Source organism: Pristis pectinata, chromosome 3, assembly GCF_009764475.1.
Source record: "Pristis pectinata isolate sPriPec2 chromosome 3, sPriPec2.1.pri, whole genome shotgun sequence".
Lineage (NCBI taxonomy): Eukaryota > Metazoa > Chordata > Chondrichthyes > Rhinopristiformes > Pristidae > Pristis > Pristis pectinata.
Window position 1 is genome coordinate 96,988,468 of NC_067407.1, and position 24,479 is coordinate 97,012,946.

At 40.3% G+C, this 24,479-nt stretch overlaps 1 protein-coding gene across 1 annotated transcript in view; it reads right to left on the reverse strand.

Moving 5' to 3' along the window:
- LOC127567994 (connector enhancer of kinase suppressor of ras 3-like) overlaps positions 1-24,479 on the reverse strand; it is a 177,859-nt gene that overhangs the window by 78,314 nt on the left and 75,066 nt on the right. The window contains exons 9-13 of the mRNA XM_052011238.1: positions 22,815-22,961; positions 22,356-22,480; positions 15,137-15,342; positions 12,728-12,817; positions 12,318-12,588 (exon numbers count right to left, since the gene is read on the reverse strand). Coding sequence (XP_051867198.1) covers positions 12,318-12,588; positions 12,728-12,817; positions 15,137-15,342; positions 22,356-22,480; positions 22,815-22,961 — 839 coding nt within the window. The remainder of the gene's footprint in view (positions 1-12,317; positions 12,589-12,727; positions 12,818-15,136; positions 15,343-22,355; positions 22,481-22,814; positions 22,962-24,479) is intronic.

The following is a 24,479-nucleotide window of genomic DNA, read 5'->3' on the forward strand; positions in this document are numbered from 1 at the left end:
AGCTCCAACTGTGACAGAGCTGAACTCTGCTATTCTAGCCTGGGAACTTGAACACTGATATTGACACCCTGAATGACACGCATGAGGTAGGAGACTGCCAGCTCCAAAGAACAAGATGGTGGTCATCCACTTCTCGAAGGGCAAACTAAGATGGAAGACGCAACCCATACAGCACTACCCTCATTGAATTGCTGTGATGGAATGACAAGAATTTTAATTCCTGACATCATCATTGCCAATTAAGTATCAGCAAATGACTTGGATCTAAGCCACCACAAATGATAATACGAAACCAGCCTGAAGCAGCAGCACAAGAGCAACTTGGCAATTTTTGTGCATCCTGCCTCACGGCAGAGTAGTTCAGAGGCTTGCTGTTGGTGTATTTGTATGGGCAAGCAGTGCATTTTCTATCAACAACTGAAAAACAGGCCAGTGGGATTTTTCCAATTTCTTGTGTTAACTATCTGTACAATTACATGGAACGTGGACAGAAAGAAAAACAGAGGTGGAGAGGTTTGTAAGCATTGAAGCGATGTTCACAACAACAGAGAAGGAACAGTACAGATATTCAGAAAGCTACCGGACTGCAGCAGAGTGCAGAGAGAGAATGGCTAAACTAAGGGTGAATTCACTAAAGCTTGAGTGAGTGTGGCTTATTAACCATATATCTACTAGATGAATGAGATAAGGGCAGCAGAAGCTTGGATGACCTGGAATAGGCAAGGTTAGGGACAAGAGTGTGGTACCCAAGCTTAATGCTGACCTTGGCTGTTGTCCATGGGGAGCTTACAAGTTCTCCCTCTGACTGCGTAGGCTTCTGCTGGGTGCTCTGGTTTCTTCCCGGATCCCAAAAAGCACACCAGTAGGTTAATTATCTTCTCTAAATTAACCATTAGTATGGGCAAGTGGTAAAAAGAATCAAGGGAAGATGCGAGAGAATAAGTTGCAGGGCTAGAGAGAAATAGGAGAGGAAATTATATTAGAACTTTAATAGTAGCAATATTAAACAAATAGGCTGTTGGGCAATGGTAGTTGATAATCAAGGACAAAGGTTCTGTTGTTGCTGAAACAGCTGAATGGAATGGTACTGTCTGCATTCAGCTGCAGGAAGAGGCACACATTATGATGGAGCAACACTAAACTTTAACCACAAGTAAAGGTAATCCTAAAGGGACCAATTACCAAAATGCAGAAGGCAATGCTAACAAGAATATAAAGGCCAACTAATTTTCAGCTCTTTCACTCAGCTGGCTGAAATGGAGGTCATTCTCCCATGAGATGGTGAAAATTGGGCACTTAAAGAATCCAGTGCAGGTTTAGTTGTATTTCTTATTTAGTATAATTTTCAGTAAATAAAGTTAATCTTGTACTCAGCTGATGCAACTGTGTTTCTGCCAAGGTGGATTCAGGGCCAGAGACACTACCAAACCACTCAAAAGGGAATATTTGAATTTTTTTTTTTAAATGCCATGGTCGTGCCATTTACGTACCATGGTCATGTATAAATGAGTGTTTCAACACAGTTCATTGGACGACAATTACTGACTGCTAAACTCCAAAACCCCAAAGTCAAAGCCACTAAAAGCAAGTCAGTAAATAGAACAGGAAGTAAACATCACTAAAAAGTCAATGTATGCTGTTGTTAACTTTTTTTTCCCCCCACAAAGTAGGGCAAAGCAGGTTTGACTCATTTTAGAGAGAAAAAGTTTTGTATACAACGTCTTGTATAGTGGATTAATATCCTATAGAAATGTCATCATTTTGGGGAGAATGTGTGAACAGCTGGTTATCAACGTCATGTGTTGGCTTCTGTGTAAGAGTGGTGAAAAGCAGAAGTTTGAGACACATTCAAGATCAACACCAGTGCTTTGGAAAGTCCTGTTCCACTGTAGACTCACCATTGAGACCACAGGCAGGGCAGTGCCGAAAGAGTTTGGATGCACTTTGTTTTGCACCAGAGAGCAAAAGTTCAGAGATGAACTTTTGAATGGGATCTTGTGGGAAAAGGCAAGGGCTTTCACAGAAGTAAAATGTGTTTGATTACCTGTAATTACTTCAATGCATTTTAAAACTTTTAATTAAAATTGCCTGAATATTTAAACCTATTTGAACGGTTTTTAGAGATGAATTGGAAATATTTAGAAACTGTTAGACACATTTGCTGAGCTGCCAAATGCTGAGAGGGTGCTCTAGGCCAGGGCTTCAGGGTACACAGCCCAAGTTCTGGTAGTTGCAGAGGTTCAAGTTTTCTAGCTCTCCACATCGGGGAAAAAGTAAACCCTGGTGGGTGGAGTGTGCAGTCAGCAGGTTGAGTCCAGGACAACCAGAAGGACCTTGACATTTACATCGAGGTAAGAGATTGTTGGGTAGTACAATCTGCTGCTATTGAGATTCAAGCATCTCATTGTTACCAAGTTACAAGATTCTAGCTCTGCTCTGAATCTCCCTCGGGTAGCACAATGGTAGTGTGTTCATTGGGATGACTTCTCCTAAAATACTGTGCAGTGATCACGGACCGAAGCATCTGTGAGAGGTAGATTGATGAGGTTGTTTCCTTTACAACCTGACACAAGACAAATCTGGCAGTTACATTGCTAAGATTAAGCCAGCTCAGTTAATTGGTTAACAGCATCCTCCCAACGAGAGTTCATTGTGTACCTTTATAATACCAATGCTTCAAACAAGTGGTGTTCAAGTTAGGGATGTTTTGATTCATAAACCAAGGAAGGTTGATAGGAAGCAAAATCAGTAGGATGTTTCCTGTTGATATTTGCCCTGATGGCATGAAACCTCTGGGATTCAGACTCAATGTTGAGGACTCCAGAGACCACGTACATCACTGCTGCTCCCCCTTGTGGAGTGGTCCTGCTAATACTCCATATTCTAGGAGAGAGGAGGCTGGGATATTGATTATTCTGAGAGTGTGGAGAGGCAATTGGTTAAATGAGGTCCAGCTTTCTCAACTTAAGCACAGGCTCCAAGCTTATTAAACTAGAAACATGGAGAGAAAAGCAAAGTATTTCAGATTAATGACCCCTCATCAGAACTGGCAGAAGTCAGATGAGCAGATTTCCAGATGCAAAGTAGGGGGAACAAAAGTGAATGACAGAGTGGAAAGCAGCAGAGATATTGCAGGGCCAAAGAGGGTGGTCATCAGACAGGCAAGGGAAAGGTCAATGTGGAGGAGATGCAAATAGAGGATTTTCATCTATACCTGCTCCCCAGGATGTCTTGCTCCTCTACATATCCCATCACTACTCTTTCACCTTGCCCTATTCCTTTGTCATTTCATCTCTTCTGCCCTCCACACACACACATTGTTTATAAAGAAATTAAAAATCAAAATTATGCAGATGCTGAAAATCTGAAATGAAATGAAAATCTGAAATAAAAATCTGGAACTACTCAGCAGGTCAGGCAGCAAATTCAGAATCACACAGCATGGAAACAGCTCTTTAGCCTAACCAAAAAGTTGCTCCCCACTCCCCTTCAAATTTTTCCCCTCTCACCTTAAACCCAGGGCCTCTAGTTTTAGAATCCCGTATCCTGGGAAAAAAAGACTGTGATCATTCACCTGATTTATGTGCCTTATATACCTCTACAAAGGTCACACTTCAGCCTCCTACACTCCTGGGAGAACAGTGCCAGCCTATCCAGTATCTCCTTATAACTCAAGCCCTCCAGTCCCAGTAACATAATGCAAATCTTTTCTGCACTCTTTCCAGCTTAAAGATATCCTTCCTAGAACTAGTCAACCTGAACTTCACACAGTACTCCAAGTGCAATCTCACCAATGTCCTGTACAGTTGCAACATGACATCCCAACTCTGGTACTTGATGCCCTGACCAATGAAGGCAAGTGTGCCAAACACCACCTTTGTCACCTTGTCTACCTGTGTTGCCACTTTCAGGGAACAATGTACTTGTACCCTTAAGTCTCTCTGCTCTACAACACTCTCCAGGGCCCTGTCAATTTGTGTAAATCCTGCCCTTGTTTAACTTACCAAAGTGCAACACTTCACATTTGTCAAGTTAAATTCCATCTGCCAGTCCTTGACTCACTTTCCCAGTTGATCTATATCCTCCTATTGTAATCTTAGACACCTTCTTCACTGTCCACTATATCACTAATTTTGGTGTCATCCACAAACTTACTAACCATGCCAACTACATTCTCAACCAAGTTGTTAATATAGATGACAAACAGTAGACCCAGCCCTGATCCCTACAGCACACTGCTGGTCACAGGTCTCCAATCTGAAAAACAATCCTCCACCACCCCCCTCTGACTCCTTCCGCCAAATCAATTTTGTCTTCAATTGGCTCACTCACCTTGCACCAGCGTACCATGTGGGATCTTGTAAAGACCTTGCTGAAGTCCATGAAGACAACATCTACCACACTGCCCTCATCAATCTTCTTAGTCACCCCTTCCAAAAAAAAACTCAAATCCATGAGACAGTATTTCCTACGCACAAAGCCATGCTGACCATCCCTAATCATTTCTTGCCTTTCCAAATGCCAGTAGATTCTGTGTCTGGGAATCTCCTCCAGTAACTTTCCCACCATTGATGTTAGACTCACTGGCCTGTAGATTCCTGGCTTGTCCTTGCAGCTGTTCCTAAATAAAGGCACAAAATTAGCCACCCTCCAGTCTTCCAGCACCTCTCCTATGGCCAATGATGATACAAAAACCTCTACCTTTGCAGAATGTCCTAGGTTACACTTGGCCAGGCCCTGGGGATTTAACCACTACTTCTGAATGGGGAAACCAATAGGAATGCTGACTTCATGGGGCAAGGTTTGCTCTTGAGAATTAGCAAATCCAGTGTCTCAGTGACTCACCAGCAGAATGATGAACATCTAGTGACCATTCAGCTCGTTGGAACTAATGCTCTACAGTGTGCATACCCCCACCCTCAAAGCTTTGGGCAAGGCCAAGGAGAAGTTCTATTTCAACCTTGGGGAAAAAAATACTGGTCCACATCCCAAAGGAGACAAATTGATGCTCCCGAGGGACTTCAATTATTTTTTGGGGGGGGGGGGGGGGGGGGGGGGGGGGGGAGGGGCGGGTGGGGAGAGTTGTGTGTGTGTGTGTGTGTGTGTGTGTGTGTGTGTGTGTGTGTGTGTGTGTAAGGGACACAATGCCCTGGCAAGACTGATAGGGATGGGAGGAGCATAAGCCAAATCCAGCAGGGTCCTTGACAAAATGCTTGCAACACAGCCTTGTCATAACAAACACCATCTCATCAGAGGAACAAACACAAGACTTTGTGGCAACATTAAATGAAAATCAAGCAGTTGCAAATGCCAGAAATCTGAAATGGAAACAGAAAATGCAGAATATACTAGGTCAGGCAGCATCTGTGGAAAGAGAAGGTTAACATATCAGGTTAAAGATCCTTCATCAAAACTGGGAAAGAAAGGCTCTCTTTTGTTCTTCCAGTGAATCTGGAACATTGTGCAAAGATGAGAATGCTCGGTCCAACTGAGTACAGACTTAAAAGAAATAGCTCTTTGAAATGTTCTCCCAGCAAATGAAGAACAGTCTCTCTGGCTGTTTGACCTCACTCTGCCATTCAAAATTGAGGCTGATCTTCTATCTCAGCTTAAGTTTCCTGCACTATCCTTGTATTCCTCTATTCACTTAATATTTAAGACAGATTGATGGATTTCTTAATGAACTCACTGACTGAGCCACACAGCCTACAAGGTAGAGAATTCTAAAGATTCAGCACTCTAAATGACAGAAATTTCTTCTCATCTCAGTCTTAAATGGCTTTTTCCTTACTTTGACTCCTGGCTCTCGACTCCCCAGCAAAGAGAAACAGTCTCTGCACCTACCTTGTTGAGTCTTGCAAGAAATTTGCAAGTTTGAATGAGATCACTTTTCATTCAGCCAAGAGTAGTGGGAAACTGGCAGATTGGGAAGAGTTTAAAAAGCAACAAAGAACCACCAAACAAGCAATAAGGAAAAGGACCGTAGATAATGAAAGTAAACTAGCACAAAATATAGGAACCGATAGTAAAAGTTTTTAATCATGATATAAAGCAGAAAAGGATGGCTAAAGTGAACCTAGGTCCCTTTGGAAGATGAGAAGGGGGAATTAATATTGGGTAACATGGAAATGGCTGAAGCCTTGAACAACTATTTTGTGTCCGTCTTCATGGTGCAGGACATGTCTAACATGCCAAATATAGATGTTATGGATGCGATGGGAGGTGAGGACCTCTATACAATCACTATCACTAAAGAGGTAGTGATGAGCAAACTAGTGGACCTAAAGGTAGACAAGTCCCCTGGTCCTGATGGGATGCATCCCAGTGTACTGAAAGAAATGGCAGAAGTTATAGTAGACGCACTTGTGATAACTTAAAATTCTCTGGACAGGTCCTGGCAGATTGGAAAACAGCAAATGTCATGCCACTGTTCAAAAAAAAAGGATGTAGGCAAAAGGCAGGTAACTACAGGCCAGTTAGCTTAACGTCTGTAGTCGGGAAAATGCTTGAAGCTATCATTAAGGAAGAAATAACGAGACATCTGGATAGAAATGGTTCCATCAGCCAGATGCAGCATGGCTTCAGAGAGGGCAGATCCTGTTTGACAAACTTATTGGAGTTCTTTGAGGATATAATGAGTACAGTGGACCCACAACTGTTCATGATATCCATTAATGATTTGGAAGAGGGGACCGAGTGTAGAGTATCTAAGTTTGCTGATGACACCAAATTGAGTGGAAAAGCAAATTGTGCAGAGGATGCAGAGTCTGCAGAGAGATATAGATTGGTTAAGTGAGTGGGCAAGGGTCTGGCAGATGGAGTACAATGTTGGTAAATGCGAGTTCAAATGTGAATTGGTAAATGTGGTAAGTGTTCATCCACTTTGGAAGGAAAATTGGATCAGATTATTTAAATGGTGAAAGATTGCAGCATGCCGTTGTGCAGGACTTGGGAGTGCTTGTGCATGAATCTCAAAAGGTTGGTTTGCAGGTGCAACAGGTTATCAAGGCGGCAGATGGAATGCTGGCCTTCACTGCAAGGGGGATTGAATTTAAGAACAGGGAGGTTATGCTGCAACTGTACTGGGTACTGGTGAGGCCACACCTGGAGTACTGCGAGCAGTTCTGGCTCCTTACCTGAGGAAAGATATACTGGCTTTGGAGGTGGTGCAGAGAAGGTTACCAGGTTGATTCAGGGATGAGGGGGTTAGCCTATGGGAAAGAGATTGAGTCACCTGGGACTATACTCACTGGAATTCAGAAGAGGAAGAGGGGATCTTATAGAAACGTATAAATTTATGAAAGGGGTAGATGAGAGGCAGAAAGGTTTGTTTCCACTGGTAGGTGAGACTAGAACTAGGGGACGTAGCCTCAAGATTTGGGGGAATAGATGTAGGACGGAGATGAGGAGAAACTGCTTTTCCCAGAGTACTGAATCTGTGGCATTTTCTGCCCAGGGAAGCAGTGGAGACTACCTCATTAAATAAATTTAAGACACAGATAGATTTTTGCATAGTAGGGGAATTAAGGGTTATGGGGAAAAGGCAGGTAGGTGGATCTGAGTCCACAGCCAGATCAGCCATGATCTTATTGAATGGCGGAGCAGGCTCGACAGGCCAAATGGCCTCCTCCTGCTCCTTATTTCTTATGTTCTTATGTTCATTCAATGGAAGGATGGAAATATTCTGGGAAATGCCAGCAGAGGGCACTCTAAGTTCAAGGTGCACTTTTGATAACTTACAGTTCATACCGAAATTGAGAGCCATCAGGTTACTGCAAAACATTTTGTTCTCCACATTTACTATGAACACAAATCAAAAACTATATTAGCAGTGTCTCTAAATGCACAAAAGACTACCTAATAACAAAATGGAAATTAGAGTCATACAGCACAGAAAGAAGCCCTTTGGTCCAAATAGTCCATGCCAACCAAGATTCCTATCTAAGGTAGTCCTATTTCCCCATGTTTGGCCCACATCCCTTTAAGTCTTTCCTATCCATGCATCTGTCCAAGTACCTGTTAAATGTTCTTAATGTACCTGCATCAGTCACTTCCTCTGGCAGCTCATTCCATATACTGACCACCCTGTGGGTGAAAAAGTTGCCCAAGTTCCTTGTAAATTTTCCACCCTCACCTTAAACCTATGCCCTCCAGTTCTGGATTCCCCAACCCTGGGAAAAAGACTCTGCATTCACCCTATTTCCCTCAATTTTATACACTTCTATAAGATCACTCCTTATTTTCCTATGCTCCAATGAAAAAATCCTAACTTGTTCAACCTCGTTCCATAACTCAGTCCCTGGAGTACCGGCAATATTCTTGTAAATCTCCTCTGCACTCTTTCCAGCTTAATGGCATCTTTCCTATAGCAGACTGCCCGAAGCTGTAAACAATATTCCAAATGCAGCCTCACCAACATCTTGTACAACTGCAACATAACATCCCAACTTCTATACTCAGTGCCCTGACAGAAGGTCAGCGTGCCAAAAGCCACCTTCACCACCCTGTGTACCTGCAACACCACTCTCAAGGAACCACGTACTTGTACTCCAAGGTCCCTCTATTCTACAATACACCCCAAGGCCCTACTGTGTTGTAAAAGTAAACTGCCTCATATATTACAGTTTATCGATTGCACCCAGTGTCAATTTCTGTGCAAAGACTGGAGACTCTCAAAGACTGAAATCAATCAGGACCAGACAGCAGACAGTGGAGAAGGAGATTGCCTCAATTCTCCCCTGTATATTGGAGGGACTTGCTTGATTTCCATGCCAGGGCAAGGCCTGGTGAACGATTCACAAACTCGATTATTTTGATGGCAGCCACAGCTCCTAGCAAGAAAGGTAATAATCTATTTCTTCGTATTAGTTCTTTGTTTTAATTGTTCAGGAGTTTTGTTTTAGAGAGGTGATTTAAAATGAAAGATTTTAAAATTAAGATTAATGGCTTAAGTGTGGCCACGGACTTTTAGTATTTAAAAAACTCAGCTTTGACAGACAGCAGAACTGGGGCTGTGACTTTGCTGCCAAGCAAAAGATTGCGGAGGTATGGGATGGGCTTGTGTTCTGACTTGTTCACATAACCCAATTATTTCATTCAATGACCATATGACTTATCTTACTGCATGGTTTCAGGATCATCTTGGTTAGTAAAATTGGTCAAATCAGGCAAGTCTGGGACAAGGGAGAACGCAAACAGTGGACCCCATCTGGTTAAAGCCAGCCTATTGCGCTACCAGGGTCCATTCCGGAAGCACCTTGTTGTTCTCAGGCACACTTCTGCTCCCATTCCCCAACTCAAGGTGACTGAAAGAACCACCCTCTTCATTGCAGCCCATTTTAAAACCATTCAAGACTCCCATACCTGCAATATTTACTGGGCACAGAAATAGTAACAGTGAAATTCAAAAAACTACTTTTAAATACCTCAGCATCTTCAAAGTAATAGTACACAATCAATAACATTTCATGAAAAATGTTGCACCTTTAATTAATAGTCCTTTAAGTTTCAACACCATGTTTTAAACAAAGGTAAAGGCAGTCATGATACAGTTATTTACAATGACATTCGTTATCTCTTCAACATAACATTTCAAATACTAAAATTCAGTAAACTTTCTTTTTTCTAGACTCAAAATGTGCATAGACATCGGCTCCCCGAGATTAAAAACAATAAACGTCTCCTGCCTATAAACTGTTTAGGAGAAGTTTATTTAAAAACACTAGACAACCAGAAAATCTGCATAAAAATACCAGTATGTCCTCCTTGTGCAAATTCTGCCAATTTAAACAAATGGGGATATCATGGACTCAGTGTTTCTATCAATACACATTTTACAGAATATTTATACAATGATAGTCAAGTTAAAGCTTTTGAATATTGTACATTAATAGAAGCGAAAACCCAGAACCTTAAAACATATTTCATATAATTAAATACTCTATGTCTGAATAGTTGCAAATCTACAAAATCCAGTACTCCAGGTGCATAGTTGTTTATTTGGCAAAAAACTGCCCATGCAGGTTTGTGTCCCATTCGGGAAATGCATTTTCAGACTTAATTCTTTAAGCTTGCAACTTTACTTGTCACAATTATAGGTGACTACACAGCCCTTAAATGATCCAAATTATACAGGTGCCTCTTTTCAGTACACTGTATAAAAACACTACTGGGTGCCTGCTGACAGCTGCTAAACTGGTATTTATAAACCCACTGGCTTAATTAGATTAAAAAGTTCCATACATTCAGTAAATATCCCCAAAACTTTGGTTGGAATGAATGGCTTAGCATTTTTTAAAACATTAACTTCATCACTGAAGTAGCTATGTTATAATTTTACCTTGTATTGTTCATTATATTTGTTATAATGGAGAGAATTGAAAGTTTTAAATAAAATAATGCCTTAAATAAATCACGCATCATAAATGTACTCTTTTCAAAGCAATATTTTGATTGGTCTTTAAGAGCTGGCAATGAGTAGAGCAATCACAACTCAGGACAAATCAGTAACCTTCTACGGAACTGAAATGTGAATAAGGAACTTCCATGATCAAAGTTCTTCAGGTACCTTTAGCCAAAGAAAATGTAGAAATGGTCCATCAAAAAAACTCCACAATGCCCTCAGTTCATATACCAAAGTCTTCTACAAAACCTATAAAAGGCAGGATGATTGAAGTTCTACTCAGATGAAGAAAGGCAAACACAGCAAATAAAAACAGTTCAGCAACTGCCTAAATATGGATAATGACAAAAGGAGAAATAAAAAAAATTGAATTTAAAAGAGTAAAATAATTTTGTATTAAAATTATACTAATTTATACCAACCTCTAGAATAGTTTCAATAAGCATGTGAAGACTCATTAAACAAGGAAAATCAGACAGCTTTTAACACAACTGCAACTATATTGGGAATATCCAAATATTGCCAGCACAAAAAAGTGACCATTAGGAGGGTATGAAGTGGAATAAAAAAATTGCAAGGTAACACGAAATGATTGTAACAATAGTATGGAAACTACTTGTCACTGCTTTAAGATCTACTTAAATAATTGCCAGCTAAATGAAAGTACATGACAAATGCAGCGATCTCAAACTGCAATTTGCATTCAATAGTCATCAGCTATTTGTCAGCACTCGAGAAAGTATTCTAAATTATGTGGGAGAGTTTTTCAACAATGCAGACATATTGAGTTTGGAGTCAGCTACTGCAAACAATTCTAAGCCACCGGTCACTCATTTCAAAGAATTCACAGTTGCTCCTTCAATTATTACAAGCTTCATCAACAACAAAAGTAACATTAATAACAATGACTTTCTTGAGCATGGTGACAATCTCAATTGCTTGGGGAGGCTCTAATGTAGTCTAATCATTAGTAACTATAGCTCTCTTGCAAGTTCTCAGTCACAACAAGACATACCTCTGCACTGGTCCCACTACACTACAGTATTTTGATGCTGGCTATTTTGATTGCGTAATTTCTTCAACTGATCAATGAGCTCATGATCACATTGCCACGTCATTGATGGGAATATGCATAGTTCTTTACAGTGACCAACTTTTGAGAAGTTTCATGCCTGGAGGGTTGACTACATGACTGGTTAGGTTCTGGGTAAAGGAAATTTGGCTTTATTGTTGGTTCTGAGAACAGCAGAGTGCATGCTTGTTCTCTACCATGTCATCAAGACCTCCAAGCTCTCCTTGGTGTGTGTGCAAGGCTGGACAGCAATTTTCATGGACAGACCAAGCCTCAAAGAGGGTTATGTGGGCATAAATCACATGAATGCAACCATGTAACAGAAAATGGGTTACTTGTCTGGTCAATTACAACAAAATTTTCACCAAAATTCCACATATGTGGCACTCTATGATGTCCCCTTTAGTTCAGTTAATGATGTGCACAACATAAACTCACCTTAAATTCTACTCACTATCCAGGGATGAATGTGTAGCTATCATAATCCTTAGTCTGAAGCTAATTTAGGAGGGTTAATGCAAATGTTGTCATGCCACTGCACAGCTCAATGCATTTACTTTCTACTCTAATGAACTTAAAAACCTTGCTTAAGGTACCCAGATGAATAAAGCGTTCATACAACCTGACTATATTTATTACTGTGTGATGTTGGAGAAAATGGAGAAAACTAGACTGCATTTCTAACCATTTAGACAGTATAAGGCACCATTGAAATGAATTTAGATTTAATGCAAAAATACATAAAGTACTTCTAGATCTTTCTTAATTTTTACATGAAATGTGTAGCTTTGTGTACTGCCCTTGGGCACAAGTTGAAATGACTACTGGGGGGGGAAAATTCAGTGAGTTAATAGTTTAAATCTTGTAATCCAACTGACCGGCGATGAATGTTCTGGTGAGCTTTTCCTTGTTGAATTGAAGGTTTTTTTGGGCCCATCTTGCTGAATAGGGAATGTCATACTGGTGAGGTGTTCAGGGCCAACAGAATCTTTCCCACTCACAGCCCTTCCAGAGTGGTTGCTAGCTATTGGTCCAGAAATGGGTGTTGCAACAAAGTCTTCATTAATTGGTGAGATTCTATCATTGCTGAAGTACCTGTAGAGGTAGTCCTCACCTGAAAGAGATCATTTTCTCTCTTTAGAGCCGGGAAATTAAGCATAATTATATGAATTGAAAAATATACACAATGCCTTCTTTAAAATTTGAATTCTCCCTAAATATTGTAGACAAGATTACCACAGTTTTTGACAAACCTTTCCTTCCTTCCCCTCGGAATCTTGGACAAACTTCAACTCCACCCATCCAGCTCCTCCCCACAGGCATTGACAGAGGTCGAGGTCTTCCTATTAATAGTAAAACATTTGGAAATTTGAGAACTCTGCTTCTTGAAATCAAACACTCTCTTCAAACCCACTTTAAAAATTGTGAAATTTATTATTTTAGAGAAAAGAAACAAGAAAATTATGCAATATCAACCAGGAAATGACTTATGAAACCACCTTTCAATTGGTTTGGTAGGGGTCGTGTTTTCAAATAATAGAACCCAAGTGCAAGATCAAGTTCAACCGGTTTTGATACAAATTTGCGAAACTGGTGACCTTGGAACTCACTCCCACACACGGCATGTGACAAACTGCTTTGTTAAGGATTTTACAGTCCATTATGGCAAGGGTTCAGCTGGCGATGTATCACACACAACGGCTTTTAGAAACTTTGCATTTAATCAGCATTTTCACAACCTCATCACCCACTAGAAGCTAATGAATATATGAGTAGAAACTATTGTAATGTGGCAGGCTATTTGCATGTGGCATGATCCAACAAACAACTATTGGGATAAAAAGAGAAAATGCTGGAAATACTGAAGAAATAAGTAGATGAAGGGTCTTCAATCTAAAACATTCACTATTTCTTTTTCCACAAATATTGTCTGACCTGCTGAGCGGTACCAGCATTTTTGTTTTTATTTCAAATTTCCAGGATCCATTGTTTTTTTTTCTGATTAGTAACAAATAGGATAATAAGTTTCAATGGTGTTGGGGGGGGGTGGTGGGGAGGGGAAAAACATCAGGAAAATTCAACTCTTCCTCTTCAAAAACAGTGCTTATGGAGTTATTTACATTGCCCAAAGAGGATGTGCACAACTGTAATTCTATAATTGTAGAATAATTATTTCCAAAAGGACTATGAAATTATAGATCTCTTTCCCAAACGAAGTTTATTATCTAGAGTCTAAATAGTACATGCTGGTAATCTGATGTTCTCACTCCCATTTGCAGTGGAAATGAATAAGTTAGAGAATCACATTTTCCTGAACATTAAGTTTAAGCCAAAACATCCTCAAATCCAGACTTGTGAATCCCAAGTCTTGTCAGCTACATTAGCCTCTCAAGATCTGGGTGACTTTTTTTTTGCCGTGTGCTCAGATCCTCCAGAATCCATAATGATTAATTTTACATGGAATAAATGATGCAGCTGTTAACTGGATATATGGGAAGTGAAATAAACATTTGATTACACACTTTAAGTGATCGTTGCTTGCTCTATGAAAACATTTGAGCAGCTGTCACTCTTCCCTCAAAAACTGACCAAATACCATGCCATCTCCGAATATCATTTTCAATATACATTCAAATACAAAAGTAATCACATTCAAGTTTTCTAAAACTACAACAAAATCAGGAGTACAGGATTTAGTAGATGGTTCCCAAGTTGTTCAAAGTGTGTAAAGTAAAACAAAAATTACTGAAAGCAGATGTGTATTTGAATTAACCAATCTAAAGTCATACCTCCACCCCTCCCCCACCCCTGCAGTGTGACATTGAGAAATTAAAAAAAACTTTTTGAATAAGACTTCTTATTGAAGTTGCAGACAGATAAACAAATGACAGAATGTTTTATTCTGAAAACAGTTTTCTCCTTTAATGCAGAATTAATGGTGTGAAGTGACACTCATATTCCTCGAGATAAGCAGAATTAGTTTTTCATTTTTACTTTTGCACTGCAGTTTAGCACATTATACAGGTTTTGACTCCACCAGCAATGCAGTTCATTGAAATATTCAGCAGGGCTTTTAACCCTTAGGAAGGGAATGTTTTCTGAAATCAGACTAATCCTCAATGCAAGAGGTAGTACAGTACGAGTGCACCAACATTTTATAAACAGACAGGATTCTTTTACTATTTGGCTCAACATTGATCTTTTGACACATTTCACATGCAAGTATTATTGTGATGCTTTGATTAACAGGCTAACAACAATTCCTGCAGTAATATCTTTTGATTCAAATTATAATGCATTTAAAAACACCTCATTGATACCCATCTTATTTTCACACAACTTCTAGACCACCCCCCACCCCGCCCCCCAGGAATATATTGCCGACCTTTCAGAAATTCAAGTATACCTCATCCATTACTACGTCCTCAAGCTCTTTGGTCACACCCTTAAATAAATCCTCTTTAAAAAGTTTGGTGCTGTTGATTTAAAATATTATCCGAATCCCATATTGTGGGAGACATTTGAAGCAGATGACCACAACCTCTGCTAACACCGATGAACACAATCACCCAACAGCATCTACCTTCGATGTAATGGAAATAAGAAAAACAAATGAGGAAAGTATGAACCTCTATAGTTCAGAACAAAAAACGGAAACAAACCATATAACTGTGTTTTGTCCCGCATCCTAGTGGGCATTGGCACTTCAAATGCATAGGGAGGCAACTGATCATAATCCGCAATGGTAAACCGCCGTCTCTGGTATTCTTGATCAAGGAAAGAGTTGGGCGACTCTGACCCCTTGGGTACTGGCCTGATTGGTCCATGCTTGCTGACCTCTTCATAATCAAGGTCCCCTTGGTCATTCCTGTGCATTAGGATAAAGCATTAAACTTGATCATAAACTATTAATCCCAAAGCAAAGTGGTCACAATTATTGAAACACCATTAGTTATCCTAACGAAATTAACTGATTTGGGGGTTGGGGGAAGGAAGGAGAGTGTGGAACTTGCATTCATAATTGCAAATTGCACCAGATAGCTTCATCCAGAAATCATACGTCTTATACAGCACAAATTGCATATTATAAAGAACCACGGGATAAAGTCGGTGCCCATTGTGTGAAGCCATAATCTACAAAACCAAATAAGTGTAATGAATAGAACACACATTTAACGTCATGACCGAAGCATTTGCAATATTTACCTGTTTAAGGCTGACATAATGCATTACAAGCAGGGTTGTCTTGTTCTTTTAGAAAAATAAACACTGCTTTTAAAGGCAATTAAAAATTAGCCCTGCTACAATATTAGTCTCCTTACTTTGAATAGCAAACAATTTTTCCCCAGAGGTTCAGGCTGGCGGTATTCCCCAGATTGTACCAACTATTGCAGGAAATTCACTGCTGTACAGCAGCATTTAAAAATCCTTGGAAATGAAGCCAAGTCAGCAGTGGGGAACTCCCTGCACCCATTACACCACCTGATAGCATCAATGACAAAACAGATTATAATAAATGACAAAACAAATGATACTTTGGTATAACCCTACCCTAATTCAATCATATTGAATTAGGGTAGGGTTATACTGAACTATCATTTTAAAATGAAAGGCAACCTTCCAGTGAGATATTAAGACTATAAACCTGGAAAGTCAATATATATTTTGCTAATTCTAATCAAAATTAGTTTCTTTATAAACTGATGATATCCTTCTATGTTGCACTAAATATTAAATACTTAGCTGATTGGACATCACTAGTTGTAAGCAGGAACAGGCTGATAACTACCAAGTCTTTTCATCGATGAGGGTTAAAGACTGGGTCAGGACAGCAGGGATAACCCTTTTGCTCTGCTTTAGAAAAGTGCCATTGGATCTTTGATAGTCACCACAGTGCACCATTGGCACAAGTTTCAACGTGAGAAAGTATGCTCCCAAATAGATCTTTGGCTGTTGACTCCAACTCCATTTTCAGAAATGCATTCTTCTTGTCCTTTGCAAAAGATGCCCAGTACAATTTATTGCCTTCTCATGCTGAACTCAATTTGATTGGCAGAAACAACCAAGAATAAAAAGTTTCTCTCACTATAATGTATTTTTGTTTGGTGTTTCCCCCATGTTGAAATATAGCATTTTCACACACACAGCATACCATTTCAGCAGACAAACAAAAACACAGTAGCCATAAAAATAAAGCATTCACAAAAGCCATAACAAAAAATACTTTCATGGTCCTCTCCGTCTTCCTATTTTATCAACGGGGTATTTGCTGAGTGAATAAGCATTGAAGTCACAAGCATGACTCCATTACTTATTTTTATTTTAAAAATCAGAAATTAATTTAATCACATCTGGATATACGAGCTCCTCTCATGAGGCCCGTGGTTACGGTATTGGACAATACAGCTTCACCAGAACCACTTCCAGGATTAAGTCCTGTACTCTTTTACATTTACCTATGCATCCCCTCCTCCTTTGCACTGCCATCTGTAGGAGGCACACCAACCAGCCACTAAACACCAGAATTACTTACTAAATTCTGCTGCCTCGCTACATCTTCAAAAGAATTGCTCAACACTTTTCCCAAATTTTGGCTCTATACGTTAATTCTCAACCTGCCACAGGATTGGGAACTGGGCATTATTTCTAGAAACGGCAATTCAGATCAACAGAAGGGAATGCTGAGCAGACTCTAGAATGGAAATGGCCTTCAATGTCAGTTTGTTGAAAATTACTGCTCCCACCATAGCCAATTTCCTTTAATCAGAAAATGAGAGATACTTTTAGAGGCTTCATACAAATTCAAGCTGCTGAAGTTGTTAATGGAACTGAGATGCCAAGGACAATTAAAAATTATTCTAGACACTTTAAGATTCACATTTTACTTAGTCAGAATGGGCTTATTGTATCCAAACAGGAGTTCTCGAAATTAACTGACTGAAAGCAAACACATAGCTATGCTGTAACAATTAATACTCTCATTGCATAATGTGCCCACTTTCAAAATTGCACAGTTCCACCAGGCTTCTATCTGTACAGATGCTGAACGATCACTTGGAATATTTTGCTTATCCTGAATTATCTGATAAACTAAGAATGAGACAAAGTTCATGTACTTATTTTCAAATATCATCCAAGAAAACAGACAAAAAAATCTCAATATGCAAAGTCAGATAAGGAGGTTGATACAGGTCAATGCACGGAGTATCAACTTACTGGCCTGAGGCTCCACCACAACGTGTGCAACATAATACATTGCTCGCTAAGAAACTAGCATACAGGGAAATGGCTAGCAGACTGGAGTTTCTACTGGAGACAGAAGTTGCCTAAAGGTAAATAGTTTTGAAAAGATAATTGAAATATCAGAATCAGCACTGTTTTGAATAAAATTCACACCAGATTAATAATGTACCATAACTTAGAGTCAGAGTTGTACAGCACTGAAATAGGCCCATCAGCCCAACTTGTCCTTGCCAACTGTGATGCATATCTACATTAATCCTATTTCTCTGCATTAAGCTCACATTCCTCCACACCTTTCCTATCCTAGTACCCATCCAAATAGCTTTTAAACATTGTAATTTGTACTTATCTCTACCACTTCTTCTGGCAACTGGTTCATATAACCACCACCCACTGTGTGAAAAATTTGCTCCTCAGATTTCCTTCAAATTTCTCTTCAGAAGTAAACCTATGCCTTCTAGTCAATGATTCCCCCACACCTGGGGTAAGGAAAAGACTATCTACCCTATCAATGTCCCTCAATTTCTATAAACCTCCAAGGTCACCCCTCAATCTCTTATGTTCCAGTAAGACCCAGCCTATCCAATTTCTCCTCACCATTCCAGGCAACACCCTGGTGAATCTCCTCTGCATTCTTTCTAATGCTACCACATCCTACCTGTGGTATGGTGACCAGAACAGTACACAATACTCCAAGTGTTCCCAAGAGTACTCTATGTCATGACAAACAATGTTCCCAGCATAGATTCCTGCAGTACACCATTGGTTACAGACTTCCCGTCAGAAAAACATTCCAAATATTACCCTTTGCTTCCTCCCATCAAGCCAATTTTGGATCCAGTTTGCCAACACATCTTGGATCCAATGTGCCTCATCCTTCTGGACCAACCTGCCATGTGCAAACTTTCTCAAAAGTCTTGCTGAAGTTGATGTAAAGCATATCTTCCACCCTTTTGGACAATCTACAAATTAGGACCTGAAAATTGAATGTGTTCTCCGACTTGCAGATACAATCAAAGTTGCACTTCACAGACTCATTGAACTGTGGTAACCCACTGTATATCCCCAGTAGTTTTCCACACTTGCTGCTATGGTGTGAAACAATAAGATAGGGAAATCGGATGTGTTTGTCGTCTTCTTAAGGAATGGGCTAAATGAACAGTAAAACTAAATACCATTTTTGCCCCTTTCTCTTCCCCAAATGTGGATGCCAACTCCAAAAATGACACTATCAGCAGGGTGAAAATACTATATGTTATACACAAGATACAGTATGTGTGACCTGTTTTGCATACCTTATTTCAAACAGCATCTTCAACTTCATTGCAAAGCAGGTCCCACTTCCCAGTAATACTGAAGATAATGTAGTAAGCAGGGCTCAAATAATCATGAAAAAGTGAAAACAAGGCCATTTGGCCCAATGAAACCATCAGCCTTTCAGTAGAACAAGTCAACTACTGCCATTTCTGCACTTCAAAATATTTCCCCCTCCCTCCATCAAGCACTTACCCAATTCCCCTTTAAGTCTTCAAGGGATTGCATTCCAAGTCAAAATGTGCTGTGCAATTAAGATATTTCATTACTGCTGCCTCTGGTTCTTTTGTCAATCATCTTACATTGGTGTCTACGAGTTACAGACACTTCTGCCATTGGAAACAGATTCTCATTTACAACAAATCATTCAGGTTTCACCACCACTCAAATCCTTATCCTCCCCTACAGCATGGAAGAAAACCTGCAGCTGCTTCACATGACTGATGTCCATCGTTCCAAGTATTATTCCAGTTAAACTCTTCTAAAACATGTCAAGAACTTTGAAACGATAAGTGTGATGCCCAGAACAGAATACTCCGGCCAAGGCTTATTGTGTTGCAGACAGAGCAACTTCCTTTTGTAATTTAGACCTCTATTGATAAAGGATACCTACATGCTGAGGTTAATGAAATGCCTTCCCAAACCTTTAAAATGTTACCATTTAGTCTCCATTACCTCACCATTTTTCTTGTCAAAATATATTACTTCACACCTTGACAAGTTAAATTTCGTCTGCCACAGATCTGCTCATTTTACCAGTCACCAACTAAAACAGAAAATGTTGGAAACATGCAGCAGGTCAGGCAGCTAAGTGTAAAGAGAAAGAGGTTTCAAGTTTTAGGTCAAATATCTTTTCTCAGAACTGGGTTAAGTAAAAACAAGCAGCAGCAATATTGTTTCTCTTTCCTGGTTCTGAGAAATGATCTTCAATTTGAAATGTTAACTGTGTTTCTCTTTCCGTAGATGCTGGCTGACCTGCTGAGTGGTTCCAACATCCTCGGCAGTTATCTCAAATTTCCAGTTAGTTACATAGTACCATTATCTAGCATATCAGCTATGCAAGGATAAATGGAGACACAAGAGACTGCAGATGCTGGAATCTGGAGCAATAAACAATCTGCTGGAAGAACTCAAGCAGGTCAAGCAACATTTGTGGGAGGAAAGGAGTTGTTGACATTTCAGGTCAAAACCTTGCATCAGGACCCGATGTAGGGTTTCGACCCAAAATGTTGGCAATTCCTTTCCTCCCACAGATGCTGCTTGACCTACTGAGTTCTTCCAGCAGATTGTTTGTTGCATGCAAGGATAAAAGTCTTCCTAAATAGAGACAGAGTCAGAGCAATATAGCACAGATGCAGGCCCTTTGGCCTACTGAGTTCATGCCGACCACGTTGTCCACCCAGCTAGTCCCAATTTCCTGCGTTCAGCAGATATCCCTCCAGGACCTTCCCTGCATGTACCTATCCAAGTGCTTCTTAAATGATACTATTGTACCTGCCTCAACCACTTCCTCTGGCAACTCATTACATATACTCACCACCCTGTGTGTGTAAAAGTTGCCCCTCAGGTCCTTTTTAAATCTTTCCCCTCACACCCTAAATCTACGCCCCTCAGTTTTGGACTCCCCTACCCTGGGGAAAAGACTGTTACCATCCACCTCATCTAATGCCTTTCATAATTTTAAACACTAAGGTCATCCCTCATACTCCTACATTCCAAGGAGAAAAGACCTAGCCTGGCCAACCTCTCCCTATAACTCAAGCCCTCTAGTCCTGGCAACATCCTTTTAAATCTTTTCTGCATTTTTCCCCAGTTTAACCACATCTTTCCTACAACAGGGTGACCAAAATTGTTCACAGTACCAAGTGCAGTCTCACCAACGTCTTGTACAACTGCAACATAATGTCCCAACTCCTGTACTCAATGCCCTGATTGATGAAGGCCAGCGTGTTAAACTCTTTTCACCACCCTGACAACCTGTGATGCCGCTTTCAATGACCCATGCACTTGTACTCCTAGATGCCTCTGTTCCATTACACTCCCCATTGCCCTACTATTCATAGTACAAGTCCTACTCTGGTTCGACTTTCTAAGATCCCCCTGTAATCTACTATAACCTTCTTCACTATCAACACCTCCTCCTAATTTTGTGTCATCTGCAAACTTGCTGATCAAGCCTTGTGCATTTGCATCCAAAGCATTTATATAAATAATGAATAACAAGTGTCCCAACACCCACCCCTGCAGCAGACCGTTAGAAACTGATCTCCATTCCGAGAAACAACGTTCAACTACCACCCTCTGCTTCCTACCTTCGAGCCAATTTTGAATCCACCTAACTAGATCTCCCTGGATTTCATGGGACCTAACCTTCTAGACCAGCTTGCCATGCAGGACCTTGTCGATGGCCTTGCTGTTTCTGTTAGGCCTATAACATCCCAGTCCTCTCAGCCAATCCACTGAGTTTGTCCACCTTACCTGTTCAACCTCATGCACAGAAATAAATGCAGTTTAACTGGGTATTCCCTTTCCCTGCCTTTACTATGCCCTGATTATCTTGATTACTAAACTTGCTCTCGCTGGCTACTACTTTATCCCATGACTTGCTCCTACTCAGGGTTCCACCCCCTGCCAATGTAGTTTAAACCCTTCCATGTAGCACCAGCAAACTTCCCTGCAAGGATATTGGTCCCTCTCTGGTTCAAGTGCAACCCACCCTTCTTATACAGATCACCCCTACCCCAGAAGAAATCCCAATGATCCAAGAACCTGAACCTCTGCCCCAGCTACTCAGCCACACATTCATTTGGCCTATCTTTCTATTTTTGACCTCACCAGCACATGGTACCGGTAGTTATCCGGAGATCACTACCCTCAAGGTCCTGCTTCTCAACTTCTTACCCAACTCCCTATACTTATTCTGCAGGACCTCATCCCTTGTTCTACCTACGCCAACTGATGGTATAGTGCTCTTATTCACTACTAGAATGCATCACCTGGTATGGGTTAAAATATACTTTCAAATCTTTACACTATCGTAAGAGGTGTTAAGGATCCAGCTAAAGGCCACATCAAGTTCTCGCTATAATTTAGTCTGCAGTGAAGGGACTAAAAGCAATGGCTAAAAACCGAATTGGATAGCTGGTGGCATTTGACTACTGAGGTAGTAGAGTTACTAAGTGCACATTTTGACACTGCTATTTCAAGTGAACCACTAACGTAGCTGCAGATGTTAAATGTTAATTTTCTTTGTGTGGATCCATTAGCATCTGCATGCCAGCTTCAAAAGAATACAAGAAGCCTTTTGTTCTGCTGTTTTCATACCGAGGAGTATATGGAACAACTGGTGGTGGTGGGATGTACAGATCCTTAATGGCAGGCTTTTCTTTCTTTTGAGACATCTCCATTGTACTGGCTGTTGATGGAGTTGCAGTCTGCGAAGGACTCGTCTGCAAAAAACAAAGGAATATGAAACATTTAAAGTTTTATGTGCAATGAGGGGGTGGGGGAGGAAGAGAAAAAAAATAAAGGAGCATGTTTAAGTAACTATAATGCCAAGGAGCTTATCACATCAGTTCCTGATTGGATCACAGCCAATGATAAATATGTCACAACTTCCTCCACATATGTTTAACAGTTCCAGTTTCTACAAAGCAGCTCCACATACAGCAGTAGAGTGAATTACTGGATCCTCATTAAGCTGACATTGCTAGATAACAATAACGTGAAGTACTACCACCAGCAAATATTACCAAGTGTAGAAACTTAGGGGTTCTTTTTTACCTGCACAGCTGGCGGTTTCCAGCGCATATTCTTAAGAGGAGCTGGAGTGAAGTTGCACGTGTTTGCTGGCCTTTTCTTCAACAAAAGCATCACACCTGCAGGATCTTCACGAAGTTTTCCAACGAGATTTTTTAACTGCCATCCAACCTTTTAACAATAGTCAATGAAATGAGGTCTGAATAACTAAACCAGTTACTTTATTTTTTTTAAGAGATGCCAATTTTCCACAAGAAACCCACATAGTTAGTCCTTTATCTAGAACAAGACAGGATTCTATTAAAAAAAACCTGCCATCCAGTTTAAGAAAGAGTGCATAAAATTATTAGTCTCTCTACTCTTCTAATCCACTCCTGGTATTAATTTGCAAGGCAAAACTAAACATATCAGAAAACATGAACAGGGAAGTGCTAAGCAACATAAAAGCTTTCAGTTCAATTGCATTTGGATATCCTGATGCACTAACTTACAAGAGCCGCATTTGTTCCCCCATAAATTGAATAAGGAACATTAAAAATTCTTTTAAGTATCAAGCCTCCACACTTCCTTTGGGACTAAACTGTAACAAATAATTGCAAAAATTGCCTTTCCCATGACAAATTGTTTAATTTGAGGTGCAAATCATGAACTCTAGCTGTCAAATTAGCTTATTTTAGTTGTTCACACACTCCCGAGAAACAAAATGGTTAAGCATGCATTCCAAAACAATTTGAGTTAGGTCACAATATAGAGCAAGTTAGAGAAGGTGGTCTATCCTCAAAATCTGACAGCCTGGATTAAAGAAATTCTGAATTCAATTTTGAATTCTGCACTGACAAATTGGAGATAAAAAAAAAATTCTGTGTTAAATTAAAACAATAGGATGTAAGCAGAAGTTCTTTGGAGGATGGAACTACCTTTTGGGGAGTGTATTGAAAGCTTGCCGCATACATAGAAAAGATGGCATGAGATCCAGGGACAGAGTGGGAAAGGGCACTATGATGGGGGAGGGAAATAGAGAACAGGAGGTGTTAAGGATTTTCAAACACCATTGATCAATTGGTTCAAATGGCCAATCCATCAAACATCCCTCTCACCCCAGCATGACCCACCTTTTGCTTCATAGCACCTGCCAGGTCCATCCCCATTCACTCCTGCCATTTACTTGTTTCTATGTCATTTGTGAATTCAAGTTATGGGCAGGCACGGCAGTGTAGTGGTTAGTGTAACGCTTTACAGCGCCAGTGAACTGGGTTCAATTCCAGCTGCTGTCTGCAAGCAGTTTGTACATTCTCCCCGTATCTGCATGGGTTTCCTCCTAGTGCTCCAGTTTCCTCCCACATTCCAAAGACATAAGGGTTAGGAAGTTGTGGGTATGCTATGTTGGCGCCAGAAGTGTGGCGACAGTTGCGGGCTACCCCCAGAACACTCTCCGCAAAAGATGCATTTCATTGTGTGTTTCGATGTACATGTGACTAATAAAGATATCTTATGTTTCAGTAATGGCCATTTCCCAATAACTTGTAGTTAAAGCAGCTTTCGATTTAATACAGTAAATAATATCCATCAAATCCCTGCATGAAAGCTAAACTGAGCTGTGAAGGCACATTTCAGGAACACATTTGCCACTTCTCATGTAATTGAGCAATAGGAGGAATGCTGATGAGAGGATTTAACGTCCATACTAAC